This window comes from Lipomyces doorenjongii (assembly GCF_038497915.1).
Source record: "Lipomyces doorenjongii strain NRRL Y-27504 unplaced genomic scaffold V1508scaffold_14, whole genome shotgun sequence".
Classification (NCBI taxonomy): Eukaryota; Fungi; Ascomycota; class Lipomycetes; order Lipomycetales; family Lipomycetaceae; genus Lipomyces; species Lipomyces doorenjongii.
Window position 1 is genome coordinate 123,042 of NW_027118081.1, and position 26,063 is coordinate 149,104.

Below are 26,063 nucleotides of genomic sequence, written 5' to 3' on the forward strand. Positions count from 1 at the left end.
ACGCTATTTTTATAGTGCTGCAGCCTTGCCTTGGCAGAACCCCCAGTGGCTCTATTAGGATGGATTTGGGCTAATGCACCAGTTATGCAAGGACAAGAATGACTGGCGCATGAGATATTAAGATTCATGCAGCTATTGGTCCGTTCTAAAGTAAATTTCTTCCTTTTGCTTTCATTTAAATTTATGTGATATTCTAAATTCAGCACAATCAGGTCGAACGCCAATGAATAAAAGCTTGATAAGTGGTCAAAGCAATGAGTTATGACAGATTCAACTGCAGCTGCTTGTGCATTGAAGGATGCTCATCACCGACAACCTTGAAAGTGATGAAGTGAGTAGTAATGTATCAACATGTACGTCGTGTACGTTGCAGTTAATTTCGACGTGTTACTTTCTCAGTGGCCACCTGGTCAGTGAGCAGCTTATATTGCGCTGTTCGATTAATTGCTGTGAATGGAAGCATTGCCGGTCAATGACAGATATCAGCTGGTGACCAGTCCAGTCTATTTCTCGGTGGGTCGCATGTCAACACTTGAGAACCGTCGACGGTTATTTAACAGCGATCGACGACCGAGACAGCCGTTTAACCAGCAACTCTGTTTTCATTTAATTAAAAATTCATGTCATTAGTTAGTACTACATACTTCACAATTATAACGTACACATTTTCTAATCGTACATTCCTTGCAAATTGCACTCAGTACCACACCGATCCGATTCAATAGCTCGGAACATCCGCACCCTGCTCCTGCAAATGCTGCAAAATCCGGCGCTCTTCGTCTCCTATTACTCCATTCTCATCTTCCGCAGTCTGTTCGCTTATTTCTGCAGCCGTGATGGGCACTGTAATCCGAGCCAGTTGCCGCCCCGCCGGTGCCACTTGGCCGTGCATCAGCGGTGCCAAGCCAACACCCTGAAGGAGCACAACGAACAACCGGTAATGTCCTGGTTCAGTAATCCTGAAATTCGAAAATACGCCGAAATATCTGTATGCTCGCGCCGCGACGTCCTCATTGTTGTCGTCGGCTTCTAACTGTCGCTGTGGATCAAGGTAAACTTCTGGTGACACTACCGTGACACCCTGAAGCGATGAGGGCTCGATCGCGGTGTATTCGTCTGCGTCATATAGTGCTAACTGAAACAGTAATATTATCCCTTCCTCCAAACCGCTACTGTTCTCGCTGCTCGATATGTACGTAGCATCCTCTAAACTACGTAAACTCGAGTGCGATCGTTCCGAAACTGGCGAGGACGAAGTCAATGCTGGCGCTCCTATCTCATGGTCGCCACGAAACCGCCTAATTCGTACGATAACGGGTGGGGAAACATCAGCGGAAACGCTTACAGTCGAGGGTGGACGAATCACGAACGATAACTCGTAGCGGTCTTCGTCCAGATTGTTGCCACTACTTCCACTTCCACTTCCACTTGCCGAAGCCCCAGACCTAGGCGAACTATGTTCGCCGGTCGCCGCACTAGCTGACGATGCTGAGGTGTCTGGACTATGAGCTCTAGCTCGTTGTTCTGCACGGGACATTTCGCGCTGTAGCTCGGCCTCCGTGCTAGACTCGGGTGGTATTACCGTGCCGAAGCTAGCCATTTCAATGTTTGTCTTTGGTTCGTCACGGAAAACTGCCAGACATGCAGAATTCGCGTTCGTTTAATAAATCTGGTTACCAGACTTTTCTATACAACAGCAGTTAGTAATTAAACGTGATAAACGCCCCAATCTAACACGCACGCTTGTCGGTTCAGTAGTCGCTCACAAAACTATTCCTCGTTGTTTGCATACTTCAGACAACTCTTTGAAGACTTATAATTTTGGCTGTTTATTACCATAATGGCCCCCTACAAACCGCTGCGGTCGTCGAAACTGTTCTGCCGTGCACAACTGGATTTCGCTAAATTCTCATCGCACCATTGGAAGATTAAAGTCTTAGTGTATGGCACCCGCAAACTCGCAATGACTTTTGGCCTCAGAAGCATCAAAACCGAATACTGACAAGTTAGGCCACCCCTTCCAAGAATTACAGGCTTAGAAGTAAAAGCCGCTAGTATCGTTACCAGCGTAAGAAGAGCTAGCATGGCAGATAGAGTGGTTTGAAACTTTAATTTTGCGGCGCAGGTGTCAATGCACTTCGCTTTCTTGCCGTGCGGCCGCCGGGGGACGTGCTGGTACCGCCCACAGAGAGATCCGGCAGCGGACAACGTATATTGAGGTTTCAGTATGAGGAACATGGAGCAGCCTGATGAATCGACGTTTGTGAATAGTTGCTGAGAGCGAACAGTTGCGACTGCAGTTAAACGCTGCAGAGTATGGGATAGAAGAGATAGAACGCGTTCTTACCTTGCTAGCCGATCACAGCGTTGAGCTCTAGACAGTTTTGCTTGACCTTCGAGCAGTTCGCCGAAATGCAAATTGCTCCGAGCATCACCCCCCGTTGGGTTGTCATGCAGAGAATTTAGTCTGGACGAGGGTCAAGAAGTGCGGGCACAAGTTAAGAAACCGGACGAAGACTACATGAGCGGGGGGTCCGGAGATATATGATAGTGAGAATTGCTGTGGGGCGCCGTATCGTGCTGAACTAGGTCAACTCGTAGAAGGATGTGACATATGCAGACTAAATCTAATATGGCCACGGGGAAGCATGCGCCAATGCGTCTGACAGGTTTGACCTCGCCATGCCATTTCGGCGGTGCCCTGACTGTAAATCCAAGTGCATATACTCACTGAGAAACACGCAAGCCACTTGGAAATTCCTCGGGCAGGTGGTCCCAATATGATGGTTTTTGTCAAACGCAAATTTCCCACCAGATTACAGGCCAAGTGACATGACACGTGCCAGTAGCTATCTGGACTAGCTTCTTGACCCTTTGAGAGTTGGTGGCGCCCAGTTGTTCCAAGTGGCCGGCTAAGTCCTTTATTTATACGTAGTCCAATTTTATGTACCATTCTTAGGAAGGCGACACAACTCAACTCAGCTCAGCTATGATTCAAAATATATTCCTAGCTTTGGCCGGCAGGCAGTCATCTTGACCCTACTCGGTAAGTATCAGAAGATGATTCGTTATAACTTAACTCTGCCTGTGGTGGATCTATAGGGACGTACCATGTGGTATCTACTCTGAGAAGATCACATGGTCAAAAGACAAAGGCGCCTACGTATGCCTGCGTATGGCTGCATCCAACCTACACTTAGATGACTAACTCCTGGTTTGAGTGAGTTCTTATAAAAGCATTTTGATGTCGCCATTGGACCGTGCCTGGGAAGATTGTATCATAGTCTGTTTTTGCATTAAGTAGCCAATAAGACCATCAAAAAATTGTGGATATATCCGTGCAAGGAGATGCCCAACGTCTCAAATCCTTGAGCTTGTTAGGCCCTGCTAATCTTACCCCTCATGATTGCAGTTCGTCGCTGTATACGACTAGAGGGACGACAGCAAGTTAGAGGACTTGCTCAGGAAGCTGACGCCTATTCGCCAACAGGGGCGACGCAGAGCTGCAAACTTCTGCAGATCCCATGCCCTCAGAGATCACTGGCAGTGTCCATGGGCAATTCTACTCTAGAGCTATGGTTCCATTGAGATGAACTCTGAACAAGAGGAATTTGCTGGCACTCGACGCCGTGTATACCGTCCTCGGTGGAAACGGCGCATTACTAGATCGTCGCTCCCGGGAAATATTGCCTTTCATTCCGATTCCTTGGTGTCCGCAAGATTTTGATTGCTTCGGCTCAATCTTGTCTGCTCTTGTGCGACTTCAATATATCCCCGTGAAGATTGCGATTTCCCTGTGTAAGATCAGTTCACTGACAAGCTCACCCCGTCACTATCCGCTGTATTTCTGAAAAAGTAGGTCGAGCTTCAGAACGCAGTGCTGTAATGTTACGAGCAACTAACTACATTATCACATGTTAAGTATGAGCGAACATGCGATAAAATTAGCTTTTCAGTGACATGCAAGCTTGCCAGTGTAGTCAACTATCAATTGGTTCCCAAGCTAATTTTGCATGGTATCCAGTTGACCGACAACATAGCGCCGCAACCTTAGAGCAACTTCCCGAGGTGCATAGAGCGACGCAAGGGAGTAAACTGCTAGAAATGTCGGGAAACATCGCCCTTTTACACAAGCGTGCGGCGTTCTGCTGGCATGGTCAAACCTTCAAAGGTGTCAGAGTAATACCTGATGCCGACGTCATATTTGAGACTCGGTCACGTCAATGCACGTTATTGGCAACACTCCGCGGCTCCACCGACCGCTTTCAACAGCTGTTCTATTTAGTAGCACTTGACAGTGACAGCTGCGGGGCGAAGTCTCTCCACTATCGCAGAGCTTGAGGGCGGAAGTCGAGATGTAGTGACCACGAGTCTCTGAGCAAATTTAGGCATCCATGGTCAGAACACGTCACGAACATCTGGAATCCCAGGTAACAACAAGATAACGATGCATTGATAGCTCGAACGACGAGATTTCATAGGCCGTGTACATTAAACTTCAATGCGGCTCTACTACCCTTTAGAAATTTAGGGCCCGCATAATATAGGCAAACTTCGACCTTATGCACTACACCGCAGGTGCGCCACAGAGTAATGAGCATATTACTCAGTCTAATATTTCTCTGAGTCGCCCAGACTACTGTGTTGCCATGTGAGAATACCAGAGCCATTTCTCAAAAAGCTGCTGCCCTTCATATCCTTTATGCGTGTTTCGTTTCTTACTCGAAATATGATGCTGCCCTTGCTATGCTGCATTTAAGTCACAAATGCCTCCACTAAGAAGATAAGTTGCATTTATGGCCTTGACGGAAGGAAATCTTTAGCCGTCGTTGGCGACTAAACTTGTCCGGTGGCGGACTCTAGCGCCGTTCTCCTCTGCATGCGCATTAAATTTCATGGCATCGGCAGACTATTGATTCAATATTAACTACGAACAACAATCCAAGCTGACCAATCCTGTACCTGTAAAATGTAAAAGACAACAGCGGGAACTAATTAACCAAAATCAACCATCGCGTCCAATTACACTGCAATATGCAGAGGATATAACTCGCTAAATATTACATATAGACAAAAGAATATGTGCGTCAGGATCTAAATGTAGGGATTCAGAAATTAATATTTACTTCACTGTGATTTCCTCGATCCGAGCCTTCGCCCTCTCCCACGATTCCAGATTCTTTCGCGCCCACTCTATGTGGCATTTCGCATATGCGATCTATTATTGTCAATTTAGTCACACTTGCATGATCGCCTGGAGTACATACCATCATTCTCCGCAGGTCATGCTCTTTTGTCTTCTCGTACCGCGCCAGATCTGCCTTGACAGATGCAGATGCCTGCTTCAGGTCTGACTCTGCGGTTCTGAGTGACGCCTCGAACTATTAACAGTTAGCACAGTCTTAGATTGGATACAAAGCCTGCTAAATTCATACAATCTGAATCTCCTCCCTTGTCTTTCCAATATTACTTCGTCGCGTCGTTTCTGGATCAACATCGACTATGCCATGGAAGGCATCGCTAATTTTACCAATAACAGGTATCCTGAATCCATTGCTCTTTTTTACCCGGGGGACGGTAGCGTAAGGATTTTCGACGTATGCATGAGTTGGAGGAAAAGATTCGTCCTCAAAGGACCGTCGTGTCGCTGTCGTGCCACCAGCGCTTGTACCGCTCCCATCCTGGAGCGTCGACCCATTCGCAGACTCCTCATGCGCACTATTACCATTCTCAATCGCCGTGGCATATTCATTCGTAACTTCCGGTTGTGCAATCTCATCCTGGTTTGCGGGTGCTTCGGGATCACGAGGGATTTGCCCATCAGCACGAATGATGTGATCATCTCGACGAAGCAAATACTCATTGATCCGTTGGGATTCCATCTCTGTCCGCTCCAGCCCTCCCAAAAGATCTTTCTTCACAGCGAGTGAATTTTTCGTAATCTCGTATTGCAAAGCTTTTTGGTGACGATATTTCAGAACGGCTCTAACAACAGCTGCAAATTGCGCAGACTCACCAAGGGGCTCACTGAAAGAAGATGACAGCGACGAAATGAGCTCCTCAGTGGAAATATATGTAAGATCAACCGCTTGTCCCACGTTTTCAATTGCGGCAGCGAGGGTATTTACTTCGTTTAGACTCCATGCGTTGTATCTTGCACCTAGCTCGGCCAAGTCGGCAGCAATTTCGCCATAACGTTTTAGGATCCTCTTGTTAACTCTCTCAATGCCGCTGGACATGATAATCTCGTATTCTTTGGCGTTAATCTCTGCAGCCTGGAACTCCATATCATCGCCTTCCCGTAACCGCGCTGACGGTGAAGGCACCGGTAGATAGGTGTGCTCAGGTGTGGGATTACCAGTATCAAGTGGTGGGGCACGAAGAATTGATTTGGGGATTGATATTAGAGGCGGCGAGTTCAAGACTTCGATCTATAACTTATTAGAAAATACTATAATCATGGCTATTAAGCGAGAGAGCGAGAATTAGTAGCAACTCACCCAGCTAACATTGGGATCAAGAAATTTTTGGAACACAGCATGTTCTCTGATCTGACGCATTGCACGACACCGGTTGAGAAAAACCGCCAACATACGTCGCCGATGGTCTATAATTCGCGTATCCTCCTTAGCTTTAGTAGGCTTGGCGGCATAATCAGCTATTAACACGTTAAATCCCCTTTCACCAATTAAATATCGAGTAGCGAACCCATAGTATGTTTCTCAGGAATAGGAGGGACAATAAGAGTGGGGAATAGTCGCGTAAGGCCATTGCGCAGACTCTCAAACTCGGAGTATCGTCGTCTGACCGATAAATCCTATATTATCAGTTAATATTTAAATCAAATTCGAGATGGCAGTAACCAAAATAAAATGGTAACCTGAGCACGATAAGGAATTACTTACCCCTGTGCGGATGGTATACGCAATGTACCCACCACCACTTCCTTCGTGATTCTTTCCGGCGTCGACAATTAAAATTTCAAGATCTGGATTACCGATAAGAAGTTGTTCAATCCGTGATGAGAATCCTTCCCTGACAGTAGGTCGCTCCGCATTGGGATCATCAGATATGTGGGACGAAGTGTCGTAACTGTCCTTGAAGCTGGGGAAGCCAGATGCTTTCCCGCTGACATTGCTATCGTCATCTTGGTCTTCTGAATCTAGAATCGTCGCAAAGTGATCTGTTGTTTGGAGTTGCTCTGCAGCGAGTTCGTCGGCACCTGCGAATGGGTTATTGTCCTCAAACGTAGCCATTCTGAATTATCGACGGATATTAGATGAAGAATATGAAGCACAAATAGCAGCACTAAAAATATATACAATAATTGATGTTATATCCTGTAAATTAGCGTGAGGTTTGAAATGTATCTGCACAGCACTAGCGAGGGTACACAGTGTGGCAGATGACTTGACGAACACTGCGTCATTCGCCGCGCGTCTGCCAACCCTCGTAGATCAAGCACAAACAACAAGTTGGCTACGGTACTATGCGCATCATATTTGCGCAGTTGCACCCATAAACGTCACTTTTACATTACGACTGCTCTGTGCCTGCTCGGAACTCTGGATCCATGGTGACGAGTTTTCACATGAATTATCTCCAATTAATTGCGTCTCATGCTTATGGACATGCAAATCTGTTGTTTCGAGTCCGAGTGCACCCGCAAGAGCAAACTGTTCTCCGGAGACAGATATTATGAACCTAATAGCGTCGCACAATATTCAATAAGTTCTAAAGGTCAACCACTAAAATCCAATTATCCCTAACGAATAACTATGCCGCCTGTATATACACTGCACCACATTTGGACCCGACCCGGTTGAAATATAATTCATCTTCTATGCTGCGCTGGACTATAACAGGGACAAATGCATTAGTCCTTCTTGCCCTATACACGTAGATTAAGCGTTAGAACTTCAGGCATAGTAATTCGATATTATGCTGTAACGTACAAGAACCATCCTGCCCAGGTAATACGTGGCATATCCCATGCCACCCCAGAAGGCAATCCAGTAAGGAATGACATAGAGAGGGCTTCGTGGGTGCTAAAATGAGGAATTAGTACTTCTGTCTTTCCGAGCGACCGCGTCCATCACTACACCGCTCTTTATTGTAGATCAATTAAGCAATCACATACTCTCATCCAGAGCTCTCTGTGAGCAGGATTAAACTGGTAGTACCACTGCTTCGAAACGATGTTATTGGCTTTCTTGACCTACAAATGAGCAATATCCGTCAGCCACCATCATTACCCAGTCAGTCCGCTAATTGCAAAATTTAATTAGTTGTTGCATTGTACATACCAACATAATGTTGTCTGTTGATTTCTGAAATGTTGAGTGAAACAAATATGAATCAGTAGAAAATGGGTGGAAAGAGTCTACCAACCTGCGCAGCTGAAGTGCTCCAGGGGTACGCCGATTTACTATGGACAACCGCGGTACCCACATGGTGCGATCAAGGGCTTCATCGAGGGTTAGGGTAGAATTACGGCTCATGGCCCAATCAGCAGCGAGCGCGAAGATCTCACGCGTAACGTCTGGCACATTGCGTATATAACAGTATGGGAGCTACAGGTGTTTGTTGCCTGCCCGAAATGGCTTAGGCCGGCTCGCTTGACCGGGTACAAGACTTTCTGCCCTAATAAGTGCTGGGGCTCGAGCGTACCCCATATGGGCGAAGAGCGAATCTCCGTGACTAGCGGTTTGAAAATGCGCTGTCGGCTGCACGGAAAATTCGACCTATTTGTTGCAAAAAAACTCACGCGACCATTAGAGTCAGGTATTCACAGTCCGCACAAGGATTTCGAATTCGAATATAATTTGCTTCGGATCTGAATATTTGTTCTATCTTGCAAAATTGATTTTGCGTGTGCTAGGGACTACAGTTGAGGTCCTGTCGCGTGTTTTCGATTCCACACATCAAAAAATTCGCATATCAACGAGCAAGTCAAGGTAGCAATACGACCGTCAGTGTCGATATATTGGTATTTCAGTACGTAATTGGCAACTGAATATGTCTTTCCGATTCTCGTGGCCATTCGCGACGGAGGAGAACTTCTATCCGAAGGTGAAAGTCCTCTTGACTGAAGCGCTGAATAAAGGGACCAAGCCACCTATTATCGTGGACACAATACATGTCAAAGATCTTAATCTGGGCACAAAGGTATTTAATCTTGCAATTAAGCATGTGGCTTGCACATTAGTGGCAAAGTGCATGATTGCCTCGTACTAACCGTCCATTTAGCCACCAGAGCTGGAAATTCTCGAAATCGGAGATATAGCAGATGATCGGTTTCGTGGTGTCTTCAAGTTAACCTATAATGGCGATGCTTTCATGTCTTTGCAGACACTAGTTGAAGTGAGTATTTCGACGGCTGAAATTATTCTGCTGTATGCTGATTATTACTGTTTAGGCCAACCCACTTAATATTTACTCGCATCTCACACCATCATTTACGTCACCGAAATTTCTGGCAGCAAATGCATCAGTCAAAATCCCGCTAACGATCACACTTTCTGAGATTACGCTCTCCGGCATCGTCATCCTCGTTTTTTCGAAAGCCAAGGGCGCGACGCTCGTGTTCCGGAACGATCCACTTGAATCTATTAAGATTTCTTCCACGTTTGATTCTATTCCGGCGATCGCGCGCTTGATCCAGCTACAGATTGAGAATCAGTTGCGGTTACTATTTCGCGAAGACTTGCCTGCGATAATTCACAAACTGAGCCAGCGCTGGACGCCAAACGGCAGCACACATTTCTCCGCGACAGAGAAGGAGGGCGCTATGCCAACCTCACCACGAATGAAGCCTGTGACTCTGGCTGAGGTTAATCCCGACTTACCATCACTAAGTCCCACGAACATGGTTAAGCTCAACTTGCTTTCCTCTAGCCAGCAGACATTGAGTTTGGTGACCCCCGTCATTCCTGACGCGGTGTACCGGTCGATGATTGAACGCCATCAAGAACGAGACGACGAGAGCAAGGAGGACGACGACTTGTCAAGTTTTATCATGCGATCGCGCCGGAATATCAAGAATGGTAAGGTAAGACCGCATCGCAAGGTTTTCGACCTTCGCAAGAGGTCCCACCCGTCGTACGACGAAAGTGTTGCTGGAGCCAATACTACGTCACAGCCTCAGGCGGTCAAAAACTAGACCACTATTACTTCGCATTTTTTTCGTATACAATCGTGCACTTTTTGCGTGAGAAAGTTTCGGGATCTGGGTCGGGGTTGTTGGAGTTTTTACGTGTAAGGTATTGATTGTTCGCTTTTTTTCAGCTTGCTGTTGTTGATGGTATAGGTTGCTACACGTTTCGGCTTGAGTCGCTAGCTCCCTAATTGGATGATTTTTTTTGTATTATAACAAATACGTTTGCATTAGTCGTAATCAAAATTACATTATGCCCAGGCCCCCACAAGCCACCGCTCCGTAAGAGACCCTATTTCTGGAGACCTTTGGTAAAGTACCAGTGAGGTTCATGATTGTAATGCATTTTGCATGGGCATAATCGACCGAAGTGGAATGCTGAAACACATTACTGGCTGTCGGATCGCCTTGAGGCCGGAAAGACAAGTACGGGTGTCGTGGGATAGGAGATTCGCTCTTAACTCCTGTAGTTGGTGGCTGCAGTCTGACGACCTCACGTGCTCCGTTATTCCGGGCAGTGGTACAAGCCATGTCATAAAACTCGTCGATATTCTGCGAACGTTTGCGCGAATCTGCTGGTGCGATTTTGGCAAGTAGTTTCTTGGATGTTGAAGAACGACTCGATGTGAACTGTCGTTCGGATTCGCAGAAAACACAGGTACAGCCATCATAACCAAGCGGGTCAGAAGGGAATTGAGAGCGCCACATCTTATCAGCCAGTTTATGTGCGTCGGAAAGGGTGCAGGCGTGCCAATGGAATCATCGTGGTCAATATAGGTACCAGTAAGAACGAAGTACGTTGCCATATATTTTGCGGACGAGAGCTGAAACGTATGCCATGCTAAGTCGACATCAAGCGGCGGGGCAAGGCACTTGCCGGGATTAGCATGTAATAAGTAGAGAAACTTGAGTAAACGTTCAATTGACCTATTGACTGTCAGTTTGCGGAACGGGGAGGAGAAGTACGCGAGGGCATCCATGATGTCAATAAAATAGCATTGCCGCATCACTGCAGCTTGTAGATCAATGGCAAACGCAGTCGGATTATCCTGATATCGAATCAGCATGCGCCGAAGTGGGAACTGATTGTCGCGATGAATTTGGCCGTTGAATCCGTTGGGGATCACATCATTTTTGCTTTGTCGCCCAGCATGTCTTTCAATTTGCCTCGAATAGCGTCCATTCCTTCACCTGATGCCAGAGTAAGCTTGGGCATAGAAAATAATTCTCCAAGGACTTCGTTTGCAAAACCGGGATAGGAACACTGCTCACGGTCGTCTACTCCTAAATAATCCAACAATGTTCCTCTTTATCCGAAGTCAGCTGCAAGATTCAGATATGCCCCAAATTAACGAACATACTTCATCGGTATACCTTTGCTAGATAGTAGGCTGAAGTCGTCGAGAAACTGAAGTGCAGATAAGGAGTCTCGAGCAATAATGGCCCCACATTCAGGACAATACTTCTCAAACTGCTCTTCTGCCCAACCATGATGAAAAGCAGCATGAAAATCGACTTGAATGTCCCGTCTTCGACAATTTGTACATTGCACATGCTTAATAACATTGTCGTCTTCGTTGTCGAAACTGCAGTTTGTGGTCGCCTGAAATGTTTCTTGGCATCGCTTGGTGGGTCATAGATGAGTTCGCTGTCGGTAATATCGCCATTGTACTTCATTACATGACTCTTCAATCTGTTAGAAAGTTCTAATATAACCTAGAGCAATATACTGACTATGTCAAGCCATGGAACCGCCATAGACTTGAAAACCCCTTGTCGATTCGAGCGAATACAGTCCTCCCAATAGGCTCTAGGATGGAGCAGGTGAACGTGCCAAATCATCAGAACGTCAATAGGCGGCAACGTGCCAATATCAATAGAACAAGGAATACCTCCAAGAAACTTCAGTCGGATATCCAATTCTGCGGCAGGAAGCGAATTGAACCACCGAGCGTATCGCTCGACTGCTCTGGCCACGTACACTTGCCATCGAACCTCAGATGTAGAGGTCGTCCTGTACCCATTCCACTCATCGACTTTGTGAAACAATTTGGACATGTCCGCTCTCATAATGGAATTCCACACACCAAATAAGCCGTCGGTTCGATATTCGAGTGCGCAGGTTCCGAAAGATGCTGAGAAGCTGCAAGTGCGTTATCACCTCGAATTCGGTGGGAAACACATCTTCTGGAAAGACCGAGAATACTTCATTCGCGTACGTTCTCGCAGCATAGGGAACAGGCAGGTCGTTGGATTGAATTTGCTTCAGCTTATCCAAGACGTCCTTCGTGACTGACATCGGCGTTGACACCAGCTTGACAAATGCAGCAGATAATACGCAGTCGACAAATTCGTTCGCATTCCTCATGATGAATTGTAGTGGTATATTGCCCCGCAGAATATAGAAGTTACAATGGCGTCAAAGGCTTTGGATCAAACTATTTATCTGCACATACACAGAGCTTAGGTCTGCCGATTTGATGACGAGCGCCGCTGTTTATCAGCCTGACCATAATCAGGTATCGGAGATATCGTATCAAGTTGAATGCTACGTATTCACTGCTCGTATTGTGTTTCATTTGAGAGTCATGGGGCCGGAATGAGCTAGTAGTACACATGACGAATCAAAGCCGTACGCCCGTGCGGCTCCAAGGGGCAACCCCGCAAGAGTTTATTTCTTCTAATAGCAAACCATTGCTTCTCAGTGACATTTGGTCCACCTGAGAAAGGTAAATCTACGATTGGCAGATATAATTATTTATTATTAATTTGTACTGAGTCTCTTTCCTTGGTTGGTCATATTCGATCTTGGCTTTCTGCACATTGAACGCGACTCGGTCCCTTGACTTGATCGCGCTCGCGAGTTTGTTGACAACTGTCGAAAAGGACCAACCAGCCACAAACGAACTCCAATAGCCGCATAACAATCTGCTTTCCACGTTCTAATACCGCATCCTCGACACTGTGTAGACAGATCTGTTGACACCTTCCTTCTGACGTCCTCAGCCAACTAGTGCAAGCTATTAAGTTCCGTGAATTTTAGTTTGTTGGTATACAAACACATTGGCTGGCTTATGGCAGGCAGCAAACTCATTAGAGCATAATGCAGACCACCCGCGGTCGAGCCGACTACACAATTTCTGCAACTCCGACATTCACCATTACGATAGTAACATCCACCTCCTTCTCATCACCTCACGGCTCCTCAGGCAGCTCAACATCTTTTTCAAAGGGTCTAATAGTGGTCTTTGCATTTCTTATCCTGCTGATGGCTGTTGGTGGATGTTTCATGTTTAGATCAGGCGGTGTGACAAAGGATGACGAACAGTGGGACGAACAAATATCTGCTGCGAAGCGAAGGTGGCAACGACTGGCAGAACGGTTAAGTAAGAAGCCTAGACAGTATCCGACACTAAAGGAGAGCACAGAAGAGAATAACCCACGAGAGTTGCCTGGTGGATATGTTGTATCTCGGCTTTGTGAGGAGGAATGGACAGATGATGAACAGAACGACGACAACCGCGACGAAACTGATAGCGTTGGCGGCTCGAACAAAGAGACGGAAAAGGTTGATGATAGCTCGTCCGAGAAATATAGCAGCCGGTCTGGGGTCAATACTATCTCGGCCGATATTCCAACTCCATCGCAGTCAAGAAGCGATAAGTCGGCGCAGCACACTAAATCACCGTCACCCCCACCAAAAATATCTACGCATCCCCAAGCTCGACAGGAAGGATTCTACTACCTTCCAGTTGCCCCATCACATTCAAGTGGTATATACAACAATCATTCCTACGTTCTGAATGGACTGCCCAGTCAGAATGATACCTACAATCAGCATCACTACCTCTATGACCGAGGAGGAACTGGTACAGGCGATTACAGCGGCCATGTGAATGGGTATGTGGCCAATAATAATAATATGGCGACGTTCTATGGGAATACAGGAGGCTATGGATATTACCAACCACTTCATATCCCCCCGCAGTACTATCCGTATCAGAGAGCATACATATAGTTAATCACATATCTATTCGAATCAATAGAATTTCAGAATCTTGCTTAACAGGCTCAATGGCCCCGTTGTTCAATTGCAAAGTCAATCCGAAAGTTCCTCTTCTGGAGGAGGAAACCATCCGTACTCATGGAGGTTGATAACTCTCGGCCTCGAGTGCGCGTCATTTCGGACATCCACCCCCTCGGCTTGTAGACGCTCACCCTGTTCATCCATTGCCCTACTTGCGCGAAAAGCAATTCTTCCATCCGCAGAAATAACCCGCCACCAGGGCACAATCTCACTGTTGAACTGGTGGAAGAAGTCTCGAGAATCTGACTCGTCTCGATCGGCATTGTCATCGGATTCAAGGTTTAGTCCCCGGGCAGTACCACTGTTTGTCAGCGGAGCATGGTGCAGATACTTCAAGGCGGATCCGACCTGTCGCGAATTCTGTGGGGCATCGATAAGCCGAGCTACGTGGCCTAGCCAGACAACCATCAGTCTATGTCTGTAGCAATCCTGCAATCGCTTGACATACCATAAGTGGTCACTCTACCCGGCGGAATTCGCTGAACTGTTTCGTAAACGGCAATGTAAAACGCCTCCGCCTCATCAGTCCGCGGCTTTGCCATGGCCGTCTTCTGGCTCGGTCGAGCGAGAGGCCCGAATGATGCACGTCAAATCAACTACCGACCAACTGGCCAACAGAGAGTAATTGTAGCTAGACACGATGACAATAGATGTAAATATATTCGTCCATATAATTAATTCAAAAACGAACAAATGAAACAAGTATATTAATGGTGCATTCACCCTTTTTGGGACTGATAAATTCCATTACGGAGTTGTTCCCACAGCCGACGAGTCTCACGCCGGAACGATGACTCTTCTTGGCCCGAGCCCCACTCAGCTGTCACGTCAAGCAGGCCCGCAAATCTTACCAGCACATTAGCCTGTCAGCCAACGCACAACACCTTTCCTCCACCGCTCGCGCTTTTCCAGCCGCTTTCATTTGTCAAGGGAGGACCCACGGTACTGGCAGGCTTCTTGCATATCCAACAACGAGCACTTGTACAGCAGAAAAGTCACAGTCTGCCTCGAGCAAACGAGAACTTCTATTGTCAGTTGATGGGGTACGTCTGTCCTTTCACATCCACTATCTGGCAGTGGTTGCGAGCAAGATCCGGATGCGCGCGTAGCTCCCTGATGATCCACCAGCAAAGATCTCGGAACACGCATGCGTAGCGCCAATCGCTAAATATACCTGCAGAACTAACCATACTTTAGGTCTTGCTTTGTGATCAGGACTACATACGGTTCTCAGCTACATAACTAGTGCTCCACGAATCCTGCGAAACTTGCCATGGACACGGCGGGCGGTACTCCTGGCTCGGTGAACAGTCTGTCGGCCGAGCAAGTCAATTCGTTACCGGAGGCATTGCAACGGAAGCTCAATGCTCGACGGGAACTAATATTGCGCGAGATCGAGGCATTCAAAGAACACAAACTACGCGAGTTTGACCTTTTCCAGAACGAGTTATGGCGCACATTCGCTAGAGAACAGCAACAGCAAGAAATTGCTTCCAACCGGCCAAAGTCATATCTGAGTCCGGGCAGCCAGTCTATTCCGAGTAGTCTGAAAGGCAACAACAAGCGACAGCGCAATGGCGAAAAGAAGAAGGTTATGTTCATGCTTGCGGAGGAAATCCCTCCCGTGAGCCCAGGTGCTGATATCGTACCGGATACGTTGTCACCGGCGGTAGTATCTGGCCCTACCGATGTTGACTACTTCCAGTTGCATGCGAAGATGTCTGCCATGAGCGTGACCGCTCTCGATGAGCCCGAGGAGGAAATGATTGAACATGCGGATGCTCTCGTAGAGGATACCACTGAGATGGAGTTTGTCGAAAAGAGGGCGGAGAGATCCTCATTGCCAGCTGTGGCAAGTGACGAGAGCGCCGACACAGAAACAGAGTTCTTACGCACGCCAGAAGATGAGAACATGAATGTGCATTCATTGCCTGGCGAAGCACCAGAGCTCGGCGAGCACAATGGTATGCTGTCTAGTTCAGCGCCCTCGTCATATCTCGGTTTCAACAATAGAGCGCATTCGAAACATCCGCCTAATCAATTTCCAACAATTCAAGATGAACGATTTGACGCTGAGTCCGACGATGTCTTTGCACTGGATGAGAGTTTACACTTTTCATCTGTCGAGCGACCGTCTTTCCGTCGTAATGGTGGTAAGCTAACCTCATTCTCGGACCTTTATTCCGCTGGCGGTCCATTTGCGCCGCAGTCGAGTTCAAGATACCCATTTAGCCAAGGCGATGGCAGAGTGACCATCACGTCCGCTCCATCTGGTTGGACAGGTAACTCGGCATCTTTCCATACGCAAGCCCCACTCAGCAATCTTGCCCTTCCAATTCCGCAGCAGAATGGAGGCAGCGATTCCAACCTCTCGTCATTGGATGAAGATTTTGACGGCAAAATTGCCGATGCCGGCATCTCTACGTTCGGGTCAAGTCTTCCAATCGAGATTGACGCGCAGCCTGGCATAATCCGACGACTGTCGTCCCGGTTACATGATGGTAGCGGCGAGATGGGTTTACCTGGTGGCGTTCTCGGTGACGATGAGGAGTATCAGCTGGAGAAAATTAAGAGTTTCGAGAACCCTGACCGGCTAAGTTTTTCACGGCGGATAATGTGGGAACAGCATGTTGGCTCTCACCAAGGCAGGTGATTGCCGACCATCAAATCAGCACAGCAGCAACGATAATGCTCAAATGGAATAAAAAGGCGTTAGAGGGTTAAATAATATAGCAGGTTGTTATCATTTTTGTGCTATTATTATTTCTCGAGTTCGAGTTCGAGTTCAGTAAAAAGTTATTAATTAAACCAAGTGACTGTGGGAATTTTTTTTTGGTGTACGGCTTTGCTTCTTTTTCGCTTGCATTAAACATTCACTGCGGCATTATTCTTTCCTATATTTGGCATTGTAACATGGAAGTTGATCTTGTTTTGTGACATAATCGTACTCAGGTGCGATTGTGAAATTAATTGAGTGCTTGGAAGATGGTGTGCTCCGTGTCTAGAGCCATTATTATATACATAACTTATAAACTAATTGTAATAAATACGTGCCACGTGACAGATCAATTCAAACTTCTGCTAGCCAGACAGGGACGGTGCAGGTTGCAATATGAGTTTGGCTGGTCGGCTTTGGAACGCGGAATGCGGTCGTTCTTGCGGTCGTTCTTGCGGTAGTTTGACGCCGAGACAAAATTTGCCGGGAGACCTTGGGAGCCCAGACCAGACATCTTTTCATGGTCAGCCTACGACATCAACAGCTTGGATAGCTCCTCAATTACAGCCGATACTAAGCTTCTCGGTTTGTGAAGTGGTAACGGATATATAGTTGTGATGTTCGGACCATTCAAGCCTACAAATCCTGCCTTCTCAGGATTACTCTGGTACATTTTCAATTTGGGTTTTTTTTCGAGCCGAGAATTGCTCAGCGACCAACTATATCTGATTTATTGCGACAAAAGCTTACTATGCATCAATAAGTTCATTCAATTGCACCGCAGTACTGACGAGTGATTTACAGGAAAATTCCGTGGAGAATGTCGGCTGGCCAAAAATACCGACAACGCAAACGGTTACAAGCTGTCGACCAAGTAATTGCCACCGTCGAAGAAGGTCTGAAGTCAAAAGGCCTCACATGCAAAGCACTCGAGCGATTAAATGCAGAGCTACCGAAGGAAAACGAGATGCCGTCTCGTGATAAATATACTACGTTCCACCGGCGGTCACCAGGTTACAGAATTGGCCTACATAGTATGTTGATTTTTTTTGGAAGAGTCAGATGTTATTCTTGGTGCTAACAATGGTTGTAGAAGTTGCAAAGTGGACCAAGAGGTCAATACGGACGAATCCGAAGGGTTTCTAGGATCTAGCAAAGTAATTTCGCATTTGTACGTTTATTAAATATCTTGTGGGGAGGGTGAATTTCCATGTATAATAGCACACTCAGCAGAATTAACCATCTAACGTTCATGCAATATAAGCATATAGTACCGTTATCTCGCGCTCTACATTGCGCTCTCATGTTACACCGACAATCTCTATAGTACAAAATTTACAGAATAATACCAACCTATGCCACAGATTCCCGCAAATTATAAACTTACGCCGAAAAATGATGTTGTATAACGTAGTAATGACATAGAACTAGAACAAAATTAGCTTCTGGATCTCTTTCCGCTTGCTGCAGATCCGCGAGTCATGAACTGTTGATCCGCAACTTGAGCATGCCCTGGAGTTCTTATTAACCGGCGATTCAAAAACTATTTGCAACGATTGATTACCAAGCACGCCCACTGTTCCTTCACCAGTAGATTGATCAGTCTGAGCGTCAGTATGAGGTGAGCGTGCCGGCGCAGAAGGAGGCTGAGAGTCAGTCGCTAGTGACAGCGTAGGAGCGATCAACAGCGGCACCGGCCAATTTGGTGCGGGAGCATTCTTTGCTGGGGTACCGTGTGTTTCACCAGGCACAGCGGGAGTAGACACAGGCACTACTTCCGTCATAGCTGACAATGATAGCGGCGTCTGCATCCGTGACTTCGGAGGCCTTCGACTTCGTTTCGACTGAGGTGTGCTTTCCAGTATAGGAATAGGTGCGGTACTTGGTGCTGGCGTGTCGTTCCGAGCCGATTTCGTAGAAGTGGGGGCGAACACAATCTGGTTATCCAATGATAGATCCTCGTTGGCCAATAATCTCTTCCTGCTCATTGGAGTGGAAGATTGTTGATGTAATTGTCCGTCCGTGAACGCGGGAATGTTCCACCTTTTGTCAATCATATTTAAATTAACTTCGTCAAGATGTTCTAAATTGTGATAACATGGTAGCCCGAACTGTGCAGGTAAAGTGCATGTGCAATGACCTTGCCTTGTGGTGGCGAGGACGCTACCATTCCCATCCTCCAATGCCCTCAACTCGCCTGTCATTTTTAACAGAGCAAATTGAGATACGCGGAACTTCACTGGATACAACTTGTGATGAATTTGCAATGTCGCTCGATATCTTAACAACTTATTATCCTGCTCTATAAAATCTGGAATATCAAACACCTCTTTATGCAGAACCCTAAGAACTCGTTGAAGCTTGCTATTGTCAGACTCTAGAGTAGACTCAGCTTCTAGACTCTGACGAAGTTTCTTTGAAAAAGCTTCACTTCTGGCCGTAGTTTTCATTCCAAACGTTCTGAGTTCCGCATCAAACAAATCCATCCACGCCGTTTCCCAGCCTGACATGTATTCCTTTGTAAACTCGTTCCAGAGAGTCGTTCCTGTGAATACCCGTCGCAAAGCGCTTAATTGATTAATGTACTCCTTCTTATCTGCCGTAGACCCTAACGCCAAGATTGCGGATTCAAACTCGGCTATCTTATCTTCGATAAGGTATGTGCGTTTTGAAGCAAGATACTCAGTTAGAGACGAGTAGATATGCGTCTTGCAAATACGCGATATGGAATGTGGGAAAACTTCGCCAATGGCATCGAGCATATCGTCATCGCGATCTGTGATAAAGACACCTGGCTCGTCTACATTTGCAGCATCCTGACAAGTACCTGATGTTCGAGTCGAGGGAAGCAGAATTGATCGAAACTGGCGTAGAATCCAAAGATATGGCTTTCGTGGCTCGTTATTGTTAAAGAAAGCCGTACAAGCCGAGAACGACCGCATTTCATGGTCGATACCGATTATATTCAACCCTACGACTTCAGTGTCGCTAACCTGAAATGCGGATCTTGTGTCTATAATGAACAGCTCCCGGTACTTACTGGCAAACAATATCTGCCGCTCCGAAGCAACGAACGCTGCGCTGATATTTCCCGAAATTGGGTTTGTCAGCGATCTGGCAGAGAGAGCTCTCCTAATCCTGAATTCTGTGGATAATTCTTTCAGCTCCTCGAGGGATGCTTGCGAAGTTGCTACTGCTGGAATTTCAGCCACCGATATGACAGCGTTCACCGCAGCTTGAGACCCAGGGTCTGCAGTCGTATTATTTTGAGAGCCCGCCGGTGGTGCGAATGTATTGTCGAACTGCAATACGGACTCACCAAACACAGGCTGTGGCTTTGGATGCTTAGAAGGTCGTCCGCGCTTTCGAGGGAGATTTGCATTAAGTAAGATGTCCCCATCGCCAGACCGCTTTTGTCCAACTCGCGATGCGTCGCTAACTATAACATTTGTCAGTCAATTGCATTTCACTCCTAAGCATTTAACCTACCGGCCGCGTCGCGATCCAATTCCTTTCCATCTGCTCCCATGGCAACTCTGTTCCCATCGCGAACGTCAGAAGTGAATGGGCCTTCGACGTCATTGCTTTTAAATGACAGTGACCGCAGCTTATTTGCCATCGACAAATGCAAAAACTTTTGAAGGGAGACGCCTACAAGTGGGAATACGACATGTAAGTGTGTATTACAGATGGCAGTTACTGTCCAAGTCTCCGAGGCCGATGATGCAGTGGCTGTCATAGTCCATGGACATAAATTCGGCGACTAATAATTCACATAGTCAATTTCTACCTATTGATACAAGAAGGGCGCGAAGCATAGGACTTACCCCTTCGCTTGTAGAGCAAATAAACATGATGCGATCGCCTGAAGCCGGCCCCAACCCAGTCTCTTCCAAAGCGGTTCGCTCATATACACTGTAGAAAAACCCGTGGGCAAAAGCAACCATGCTCATATTATTCAACAGTTCATCTTTCGTCTTAAACGTATTTCCTCGTCCAATCCCGGGTAGTTGGTCATGAGGCTGCAGCAGAACGCGCTCCTCTTGGCTCGCGGACTCGCTGCTTGCTGCCTGCATTACGTCGAAAAAGGATAGTCCTCAAGTTCGGTACCAGCACAGTCAGATTAAACGCTAGCTAACAATTGCTCAAGCACATCGCATTCCGGTCTCAATTATATTGATCTCGTATACTGGCCATAGGATGAGGTCATCCTAAGGGTCGCCCGATCTGTTTAAACAGCCCTAAACCCCTGAACACGTCCCCCATGGCTACCAACCCCTGCTTATTGACACCTATAACATGAGAAGGTTAGGGTTATCCAAATTTACCCGTCAGGAATGCACACTTACTTGTATTAGACGGCCGACGAGACATACACAGTTAGCAAGAAATACAACAAAAATGTCTGGTGGTTGCGCCCTGCGATAGGTCACAAGTAACAAACGGCCAGCTCCACGTTCTATTTAATTTAGGTTCTTATTGACGGTGAAGAGTGCTTCAAACAAGACTTGCGTAGATTTCAGCATGACTTGTCGAAACTTCTGTCATCGGTGGACCCCTAACCTTATCTGACCTGACATTTCTTTGAACCGTTGGGTGCACCAAAACACAGGCCGACTTCGAATGTATTCCAAATATCATCCACATTGATCACCATACCATATTGGAACGGTTCGGCGATTGTCAAGGGCTATAGTTGGCTCATACTGTTCCAGAAGTTATTTGAGCGTATTTAATGAGATTGACTTGCATGAAATAATTACGAGGTTATTCCAACCAGCAATGTCGTCGTTTGGTGACGGCCATGAGGCTCTCTACGGTCGTCGTGAGGTCGACACATGCCGTATTTGCCGGGGGGAGGGAACTCCGGAAGAGCCTCTTTACCATCCATGCAAATGTAGTGGCAGTATCAAATATGTCCATCAAGATTGGTAAGTAGGTTTTGTTTTGCTATAAGATCATGGCGCTGTGGCGAGGCAGTTATTTATATTCCTCTTTTAGTTTGATGGAATGGTTGCAGCATTCGCAACGGAAGCAAGCATGCGAACTGTGCAAGACTCCATTCAAGTTTACAAAATTATACTCACCGGACATGCCTTCGCATATACCGCCACTTTTGTTTCTGGCAAAGGTAGCCACACATATTCGGTCGTCCATCATGCTGTATCTTCGATTGATGATGGTATGCTTTGTCTGGCTAGGCTGGTTACCGCTGAGCACGCGATACGCGGTTCGATTTTACTTCTGGGTGAGTGACGAGATGTTTGATGCGCAACATAATGAGACGCTGGCTGCTCCTTTGGATGGATTTCTCAACCCGCCAGATGTGTCTATTGCTGAGACCACTGCGCTTCCAACGATTTCCAACATGACAGCGAAGAATGCTATTTTTGGAGAGTTTACTACCAACCCGTTGGTCAAGTAAGTGGGATATGAATTGTGCAGTATCGTGTTCGAGCTAACTGTAGAAGTAAAATTCTCGTCGACACATTTGAAGGTCAAGTCATAACCGGATTAGTAGTTTTGATATTCGTGGTCGTATTCTTGATACGTGAGTGGGTGCTGCAAAATGCAGCACTTAACCAGGATCAAGATATCCCGGCCTTTCTCGATCGTCTTCAAGAGCAGCGTGCACCAGTGCCACAAATGCAACCGCCACACCAAGACCAGCTTCCATTACTGATTGGTAATGCAGATCCTGAAGATGATCGTCAATTAGAAGTTGCTCTTCGTGAGGTGGAATATATACCATTGGTTCCACGCGACGAACCGGATGAGCATGATCATGAGCAGATCCGACGCAGGAGGTTCGAGCGATTAGGACAGCTTGGGCAGCAATTTGATGAAATTGAACAGTTACGGCAACATTATGATGGTTACGCGGAAGAGCTTGCCGAGGACAGTGCTGAACCGCTACATGGTGAACCTGTGGTCGGAGTAGAGCATCTACATGAAGACACGGAGGGACGTAACGCTTTCGCAAATATTAACGGAGGACAAGAAGAGTTCCTTGACGTTTATGACGAAAATGCAGACAACAATGAGGCTGACAACGGTGTCCACCTTGGACCTGAAGAGGAGCATGTCGAAAATAACGGTTTTTGGGACGTTTTAGGGGCCTGGTTTCGGGATAATATTCTCGGAGAAGGTGATGGTGAAGTGCAAAATGAAGAATTAATTGTTCGTGATGGTTTTGACGACGTAGATTTGCAGCGAAATCTCGAAGACGAGTTGGACGAAGATGGCGATGACTTTGACGGTATTATGGAGCTTATTGGCATGCGAGGACCTTTACCAGTTCTGTTTCAAAATGGCATATTTTCAACAATACTAGTCACTGGCACGCTTGCCGTGTCATTGTGGGTTCCGTATCTTATTGGAAAAGTTGCTCTTCTCGTCTTCACAAATCCGGTTACATTTTTCGGCATTTATCCAATGAAGTTCATCTCCTTTTGGGCAAATCAGATAGTCGATATTTGCATTTCGATTGGTGCCAACATACTCATATTGGCAATCTACTTAATGTCGCAGTCTCCGATTCTTCTCGACAGTTTATATACTATCGCTCCTATATTTAAGTCGCATCCCGAAGATGCAATCGCAGCAGATGCGTGGTCTAGAATTGTGGAGCGAGCTCGCAGCGCAGAAGCTTTATTCAAAGGAAGCCTATTGGCGGATGTGTCGAGTGCATTTTCGAGACCCATCTGGATGAAGGTGATTCATGGCGGTGTGATCCCAGAGAAGGTCACGTCCATTGATCGAGTCGTGGCTGTTCTGGCGGGCTATTCTATGTTCACAGCCATGGGTGCTTGGTATTTGTCGCGGTCGAATCGGCTGGCTCGACATAGGGTTGGCCGTGCTCTTGAACGGATTGTGGTTGATATCTTAAGGCAAGCTGGTGCTATTATGAAGGTTATTGTCATTATCGGTATCGAGTTAGCCGTTTTCCCGTTATTCTGTGGTGTCTTACTAGACGTGTCTTTCATGCCACTCTTCGACGGCGTTACTGTGCAGAGCCGATGGGAATTTAGCTTGAAGCACCCTTTACCAAGCACATTCCTCCATTGGTTCGTCGGTACGTGTTACATGTTCCATTTTGCGTTGTTCGTGTCGATGTGCCGGGACATTGTTCGCCCTGGAGTGCTTTATTTCATCCGCGATCCGAACGATCCCAATTTTCATCCAATCAGGGACGTGCTGGACAGACCTGTCTTGACTCAACTTCGCAAGATCGCTATCTCAGCTCTGATATACTCTAGTTTAATCTGCTTTTGTTTAGGCGGCGTGGTGTATGCACTTAAATACGCTTTCTGTGGGAGCGTTTTACCAGTTAATTGGGTGTGGGGTGATACGATCACTGAGTTCCCTATCGATCTGTTACTTTATCACATTTTCATACCAGTCGTGCTTCGGTTTTTCAAACCTTCAGGACTACTGAAACGATCATGGTCTTTCTTCTTCACGAAGACCGCGTCGTGGCTAAGATTAACGTCGTTCTTGTTTAACATCGAGGTACCATGCGAAGAAGGCACGTTCAAATATAAATCATTCACCTCACGGCTGAAGTTTAGAAGCCGGATGCCGTACGAAGTCATTAGGTCTACAGACGAATTTGGTAAAGTTCCCGGTGATGTGGTTTTTGTGAAAGACGGCAGTTACGTGCGCGCGCCGAACTCGGATAGTGTGCATCTCCGGAAAGGACGTCATGAGTTTGTAGGTGTGACAAAGGAGAACAGGAGACTTGACGGAAAGATTGATCGGCCCGAAGATTTACGGGATGTAGTTGTTGTTTACACTCCGCCGCACTTTAGAGCACGAATTGGATTACTGCTGGTCGGAATTTGGCTGTTTGCAGCCACCACAGGACTCGGGGCTACAGTGGGCCCTCTATTGCTTGGACGCAAGATATTCAGCGTGATGCTTCCGGAGGGAAAGAAAATGAACGATATATACTGTCTTACCGTCGGCGGCTACATTTTCTGTGCATTTTTTATTGCTGGTGGTTTCATTGCCGACAATCGCGCCTCCATCCGCCGGGCTCTACGACGTTTGTCCACTATTTTTAATAGTCCACGCCAACTGCTTGTCGGCATCATTTCCCTTCTTTACCAAATCTTCAAAGTCTCATACGTCTCGCTCTCCTTCGGGCTCGTCATTCCGGCGCTATTGTCATTGATAATGGAATTTTACATCGTGATTCCGCTACACCTGTATTTCACGACCGATCAGCCAGTGATTCATTTTATGCAAGGATGGGCGCTTGGAGTATTGTATTCTAGGATGTTATGGAAGGTCTTGACATTAGATGGAGAGTCGAGATGGGCACGGGCATATAGACAGGTATGTTCTCGCTGACGCCGGTAGTGGATTTGGTTTTAAGACGGCAGAGCTAATGTGGTTGGATAGGTTTTTGCGTCGGGGTATTTCAATCCGAATATTAAGGTTGCTACGAAATCGCTTATTGTGCCAATTGCTGGGAGTATGTCGGCGATGTTACTTACGCCCGTGCCCCTTGGCTGGATTGCTGAACACACCATTTGTATGTTCTCATTCTTACATCGTGATTATCCTGGAAGATTGAAGCTAACAAATATAGTACGGAATTCGCCTCAAGAAACAATAGTAGCGATATACAGATTTTCCTACCCACTAGTCCTAGTCATGGCGTTAACTCTTGTCGCAGCGTACGGCGTCTACAGGTTATGGAACAATTGGAAGACAAAATTGCGGGACGAAGTATATCTTATTGGCGAGCAGTTGCATAACCATGCTGAGTAATGCGGTGGAATAGTGTCAGGCAGAAGAAGAATGTGCATTTAAAAAAACTTTTTTGGCAGTGACTGACGGACAGATACATGTAGTCATTAGGAGTATTTGGGTCTTTGTTTTAAATTTGTCTTGTTAGGGCGATGATTTACAGGGATATTTCGTATACTATACAGAATATTATTGCCAATGTATCATACTACCAACTTCTCGCACCACAGTTCGGCACACCATACCAGCAATCAACTAGAGGTAATCGCCGATAACTTAATACAAGCTTGTAAGGCAGACCCAAGGACCATAGCTATATTTGTCCCACCGTGCGAAGTCTGCGCATA

At 46.6% G+C, this 26,063-nt stretch overlaps 11 protein-coding genes across 11 annotated transcripts; 5 read left to right on the plus strand and 6 right to left on the minus strand.

Annotated features, from left to right (window-relative positions):
* Positions 1-606: 606 nt before the first annotated feature.
* On the minus strand, positions 607-1,714 carry V1508DRAFT_55004 (uncharacterized protein). The gene has a single exon (XM_066942957.1). The coding sequence runs from the start codon at positions 1,598-1,600 to the stop codon at positions 719-721; it is 882 nt and encodes a 293-aa protein (XP_066796908.1). The 5' UTR covers positions 1,601-1,714; the 3' UTR covers positions 607-718.
* A 3,408-nt stretch (positions 1,715-5,122) lies between these two features.
* Positions 5,123-7,256, minus strand: V1508DRAFT_396405 (uncharacterized protein; the record flags this gene model as incomplete). Its single annotated transcript, XM_066938099.1, has 6 exons — positions 5,123-5,218; positions 5,268-5,381; positions 5,436-6,431; positions 6,501-6,658; positions 6,709-6,817; positions 6,906-7,256. The coding sequence occupies 6 exons, from the start codon at positions 7,254-7,256 to the stop codon at positions 5,123-5,125; spliced, it is 1,824 nt and encodes a 607-aa protein (XP_066796909.1).
* Positions 7,257-7,446: 190 nt separating this feature from the next.
* Positions 7,447-8,415, minus strand: V1508DRAFT_414097 (uncharacterized protein). The gene is made up of 4 exons (XM_066939879.1): positions 8,307-8,415; positions 8,141-8,218; positions 7,956-8,048; positions 7,447-7,891 (listed from the first exon to the last, which is right to left on the minus strand). The coding sequence occupies exons 1-4, from the start codon at positions 8,310-8,312 to the stop codon at positions 7,877-7,879; spliced, it is 192 nt and encodes a 63-aa protein (XP_066796910.1). The 5' UTR covers positions 8,313-8,415; the 3' UTR covers positions 7,447-7,876.
* A 285-nt stretch (positions 8,416-8,700) lies between these two features.
* V1508DRAFT_438387 (uncharacterized protein) lies at positions 8,701-10,418 on the plus strand. The gene is made up of 3 exons (XM_066942175.1): positions 8,701-9,168; positions 9,250-9,363; positions 9,419-10,418. Exons 1-3 carry the CDS (start codon positions 9,019-9,021, stop codon positions 10,160-10,162), a joined length of 1,008 nt encoding a protein of 335 aa, XP_066796911.1. The 5' UTR covers positions 8,701-9,018; the 3' UTR covers positions 10,163-10,418.
* V1508DRAFT_431562 (uncharacterized protein) lies at positions 10,403-10,864 on the minus strand (the record flags this gene model as incomplete). Its single annotated transcript, XM_066941927.1, has 1 exon — positions 10,403-10,864. The coding sequence occupies one exon, from the start codon at positions 10,862-10,864 to the stop codon at positions 10,403-10,405; it is 462 nt and encodes a 153-aa protein (XP_066796912.1).
* A 415-nt stretch (positions 10,865-11,279) lies between these two features.
* On the minus strand, positions 11,280-12,524 carry V1508DRAFT_431563 (uncharacterized protein; the record flags this gene model as incomplete). Its single annotated transcript, XM_066941928.1, has 5 exons — positions 11,280-11,463; positions 11,518-11,685; positions 11,721-11,862; positions 11,887-12,299; positions 12,376-12,524. The coding sequence occupies 5 exons, from the start codon at positions 12,522-12,524 to the stop codon at positions 11,280-11,282; spliced, it is 1,056 nt and encodes a 351-aa protein (XP_066796913.1).
* Positions 12,525-12,887: 363 nt separating this feature from the next.
* V1508DRAFT_55085 (uncharacterized protein) lies at positions 12,888-14,214 on the plus strand. Its single transcript, XM_066942959.1, has one exon. The coding sequence runs from the start codon at positions 13,260-13,262 to the stop codon at positions 14,172-14,174; it is 915 nt and encodes a 304-aa protein (XP_066796914.1). The 5' UTR covers positions 12,888-13,259; the 3' UTR covers positions 14,175-14,214.
* Positions 14,064-15,023, minus strand: V1508DRAFT_414104 (YALI0D05687p KAB8284608.1 6-O-methylguanine DNA methyltransferase). Its single transcript, XM_066939880.1, has 2 exons — positions 14,692-15,023; positions 14,064-14,635 (listed from the first exon to the last, which is right to left on the minus strand). Exons 1-2 carry the CDS (start codon positions 14,783-14,785, stop codon positions 14,256-14,258), a joined length of 474 nt encoding a protein of 157 aa, XP_066796915.1. The 5' UTR covers positions 14,786-15,023; the 3' UTR covers positions 14,064-14,255.
* Positions 15,024-15,082: 59 nt separating this feature from the next.
* V1508DRAFT_414107 (uncharacterized protein) lies at positions 15,083-17,308 on the plus strand. Its single transcript, XM_066939881.1, has one exon. It carries the CDS (start codon positions 15,517-15,519, stop codon positions 16,894-16,896), a length of 1,380 nt encoding a protein of 459 aa, XP_066796916.1. The 5' UTR covers positions 15,083-15,516; the 3' UTR covers positions 16,897-17,308.
* Positions 17,309-17,382: 74 nt separating this feature from the next.
* V1508DRAFT_414110 (mitochondrial 54S ribosomal protein mL60) lies at positions 17,383-18,216 on the plus strand. Its single transcript, XM_066939882.1, has 3 exons — positions 17,383-17,626; positions 17,764-17,993; positions 18,053-18,216. The coding sequence occupies exons 1-3, from the start codon at positions 17,577-17,579 to the stop codon at positions 18,103-18,105; spliced, it is 333 nt and encodes a 110-aa protein (XP_066796917.1). The 5' UTR covers positions 17,383-17,576; the 3' UTR covers positions 18,106-18,216.
* Positions 18,217-21,741: 3,525 nt separating this feature from the next.
* V1508DRAFT_396414 (uncharacterized protein) lies at positions 21,742-25,737 on the plus strand (the record flags this gene model as incomplete). The annotated part of the gene is made up of 5 exons (XM_066938100.1): positions 21,742-21,890; positions 21,961-22,380; positions 22,431-25,299; positions 25,366-25,498; positions 25,556-25,737. 5 exons carry the CDS (start codon positions 21,742-21,744, stop codon positions 25,735-25,737), a joined length of 3,753 nt encoding a protein of 1,250 aa, XP_066796918.1.
* Positions 25,738-26,063: the final 326 nt, after the last annotated feature.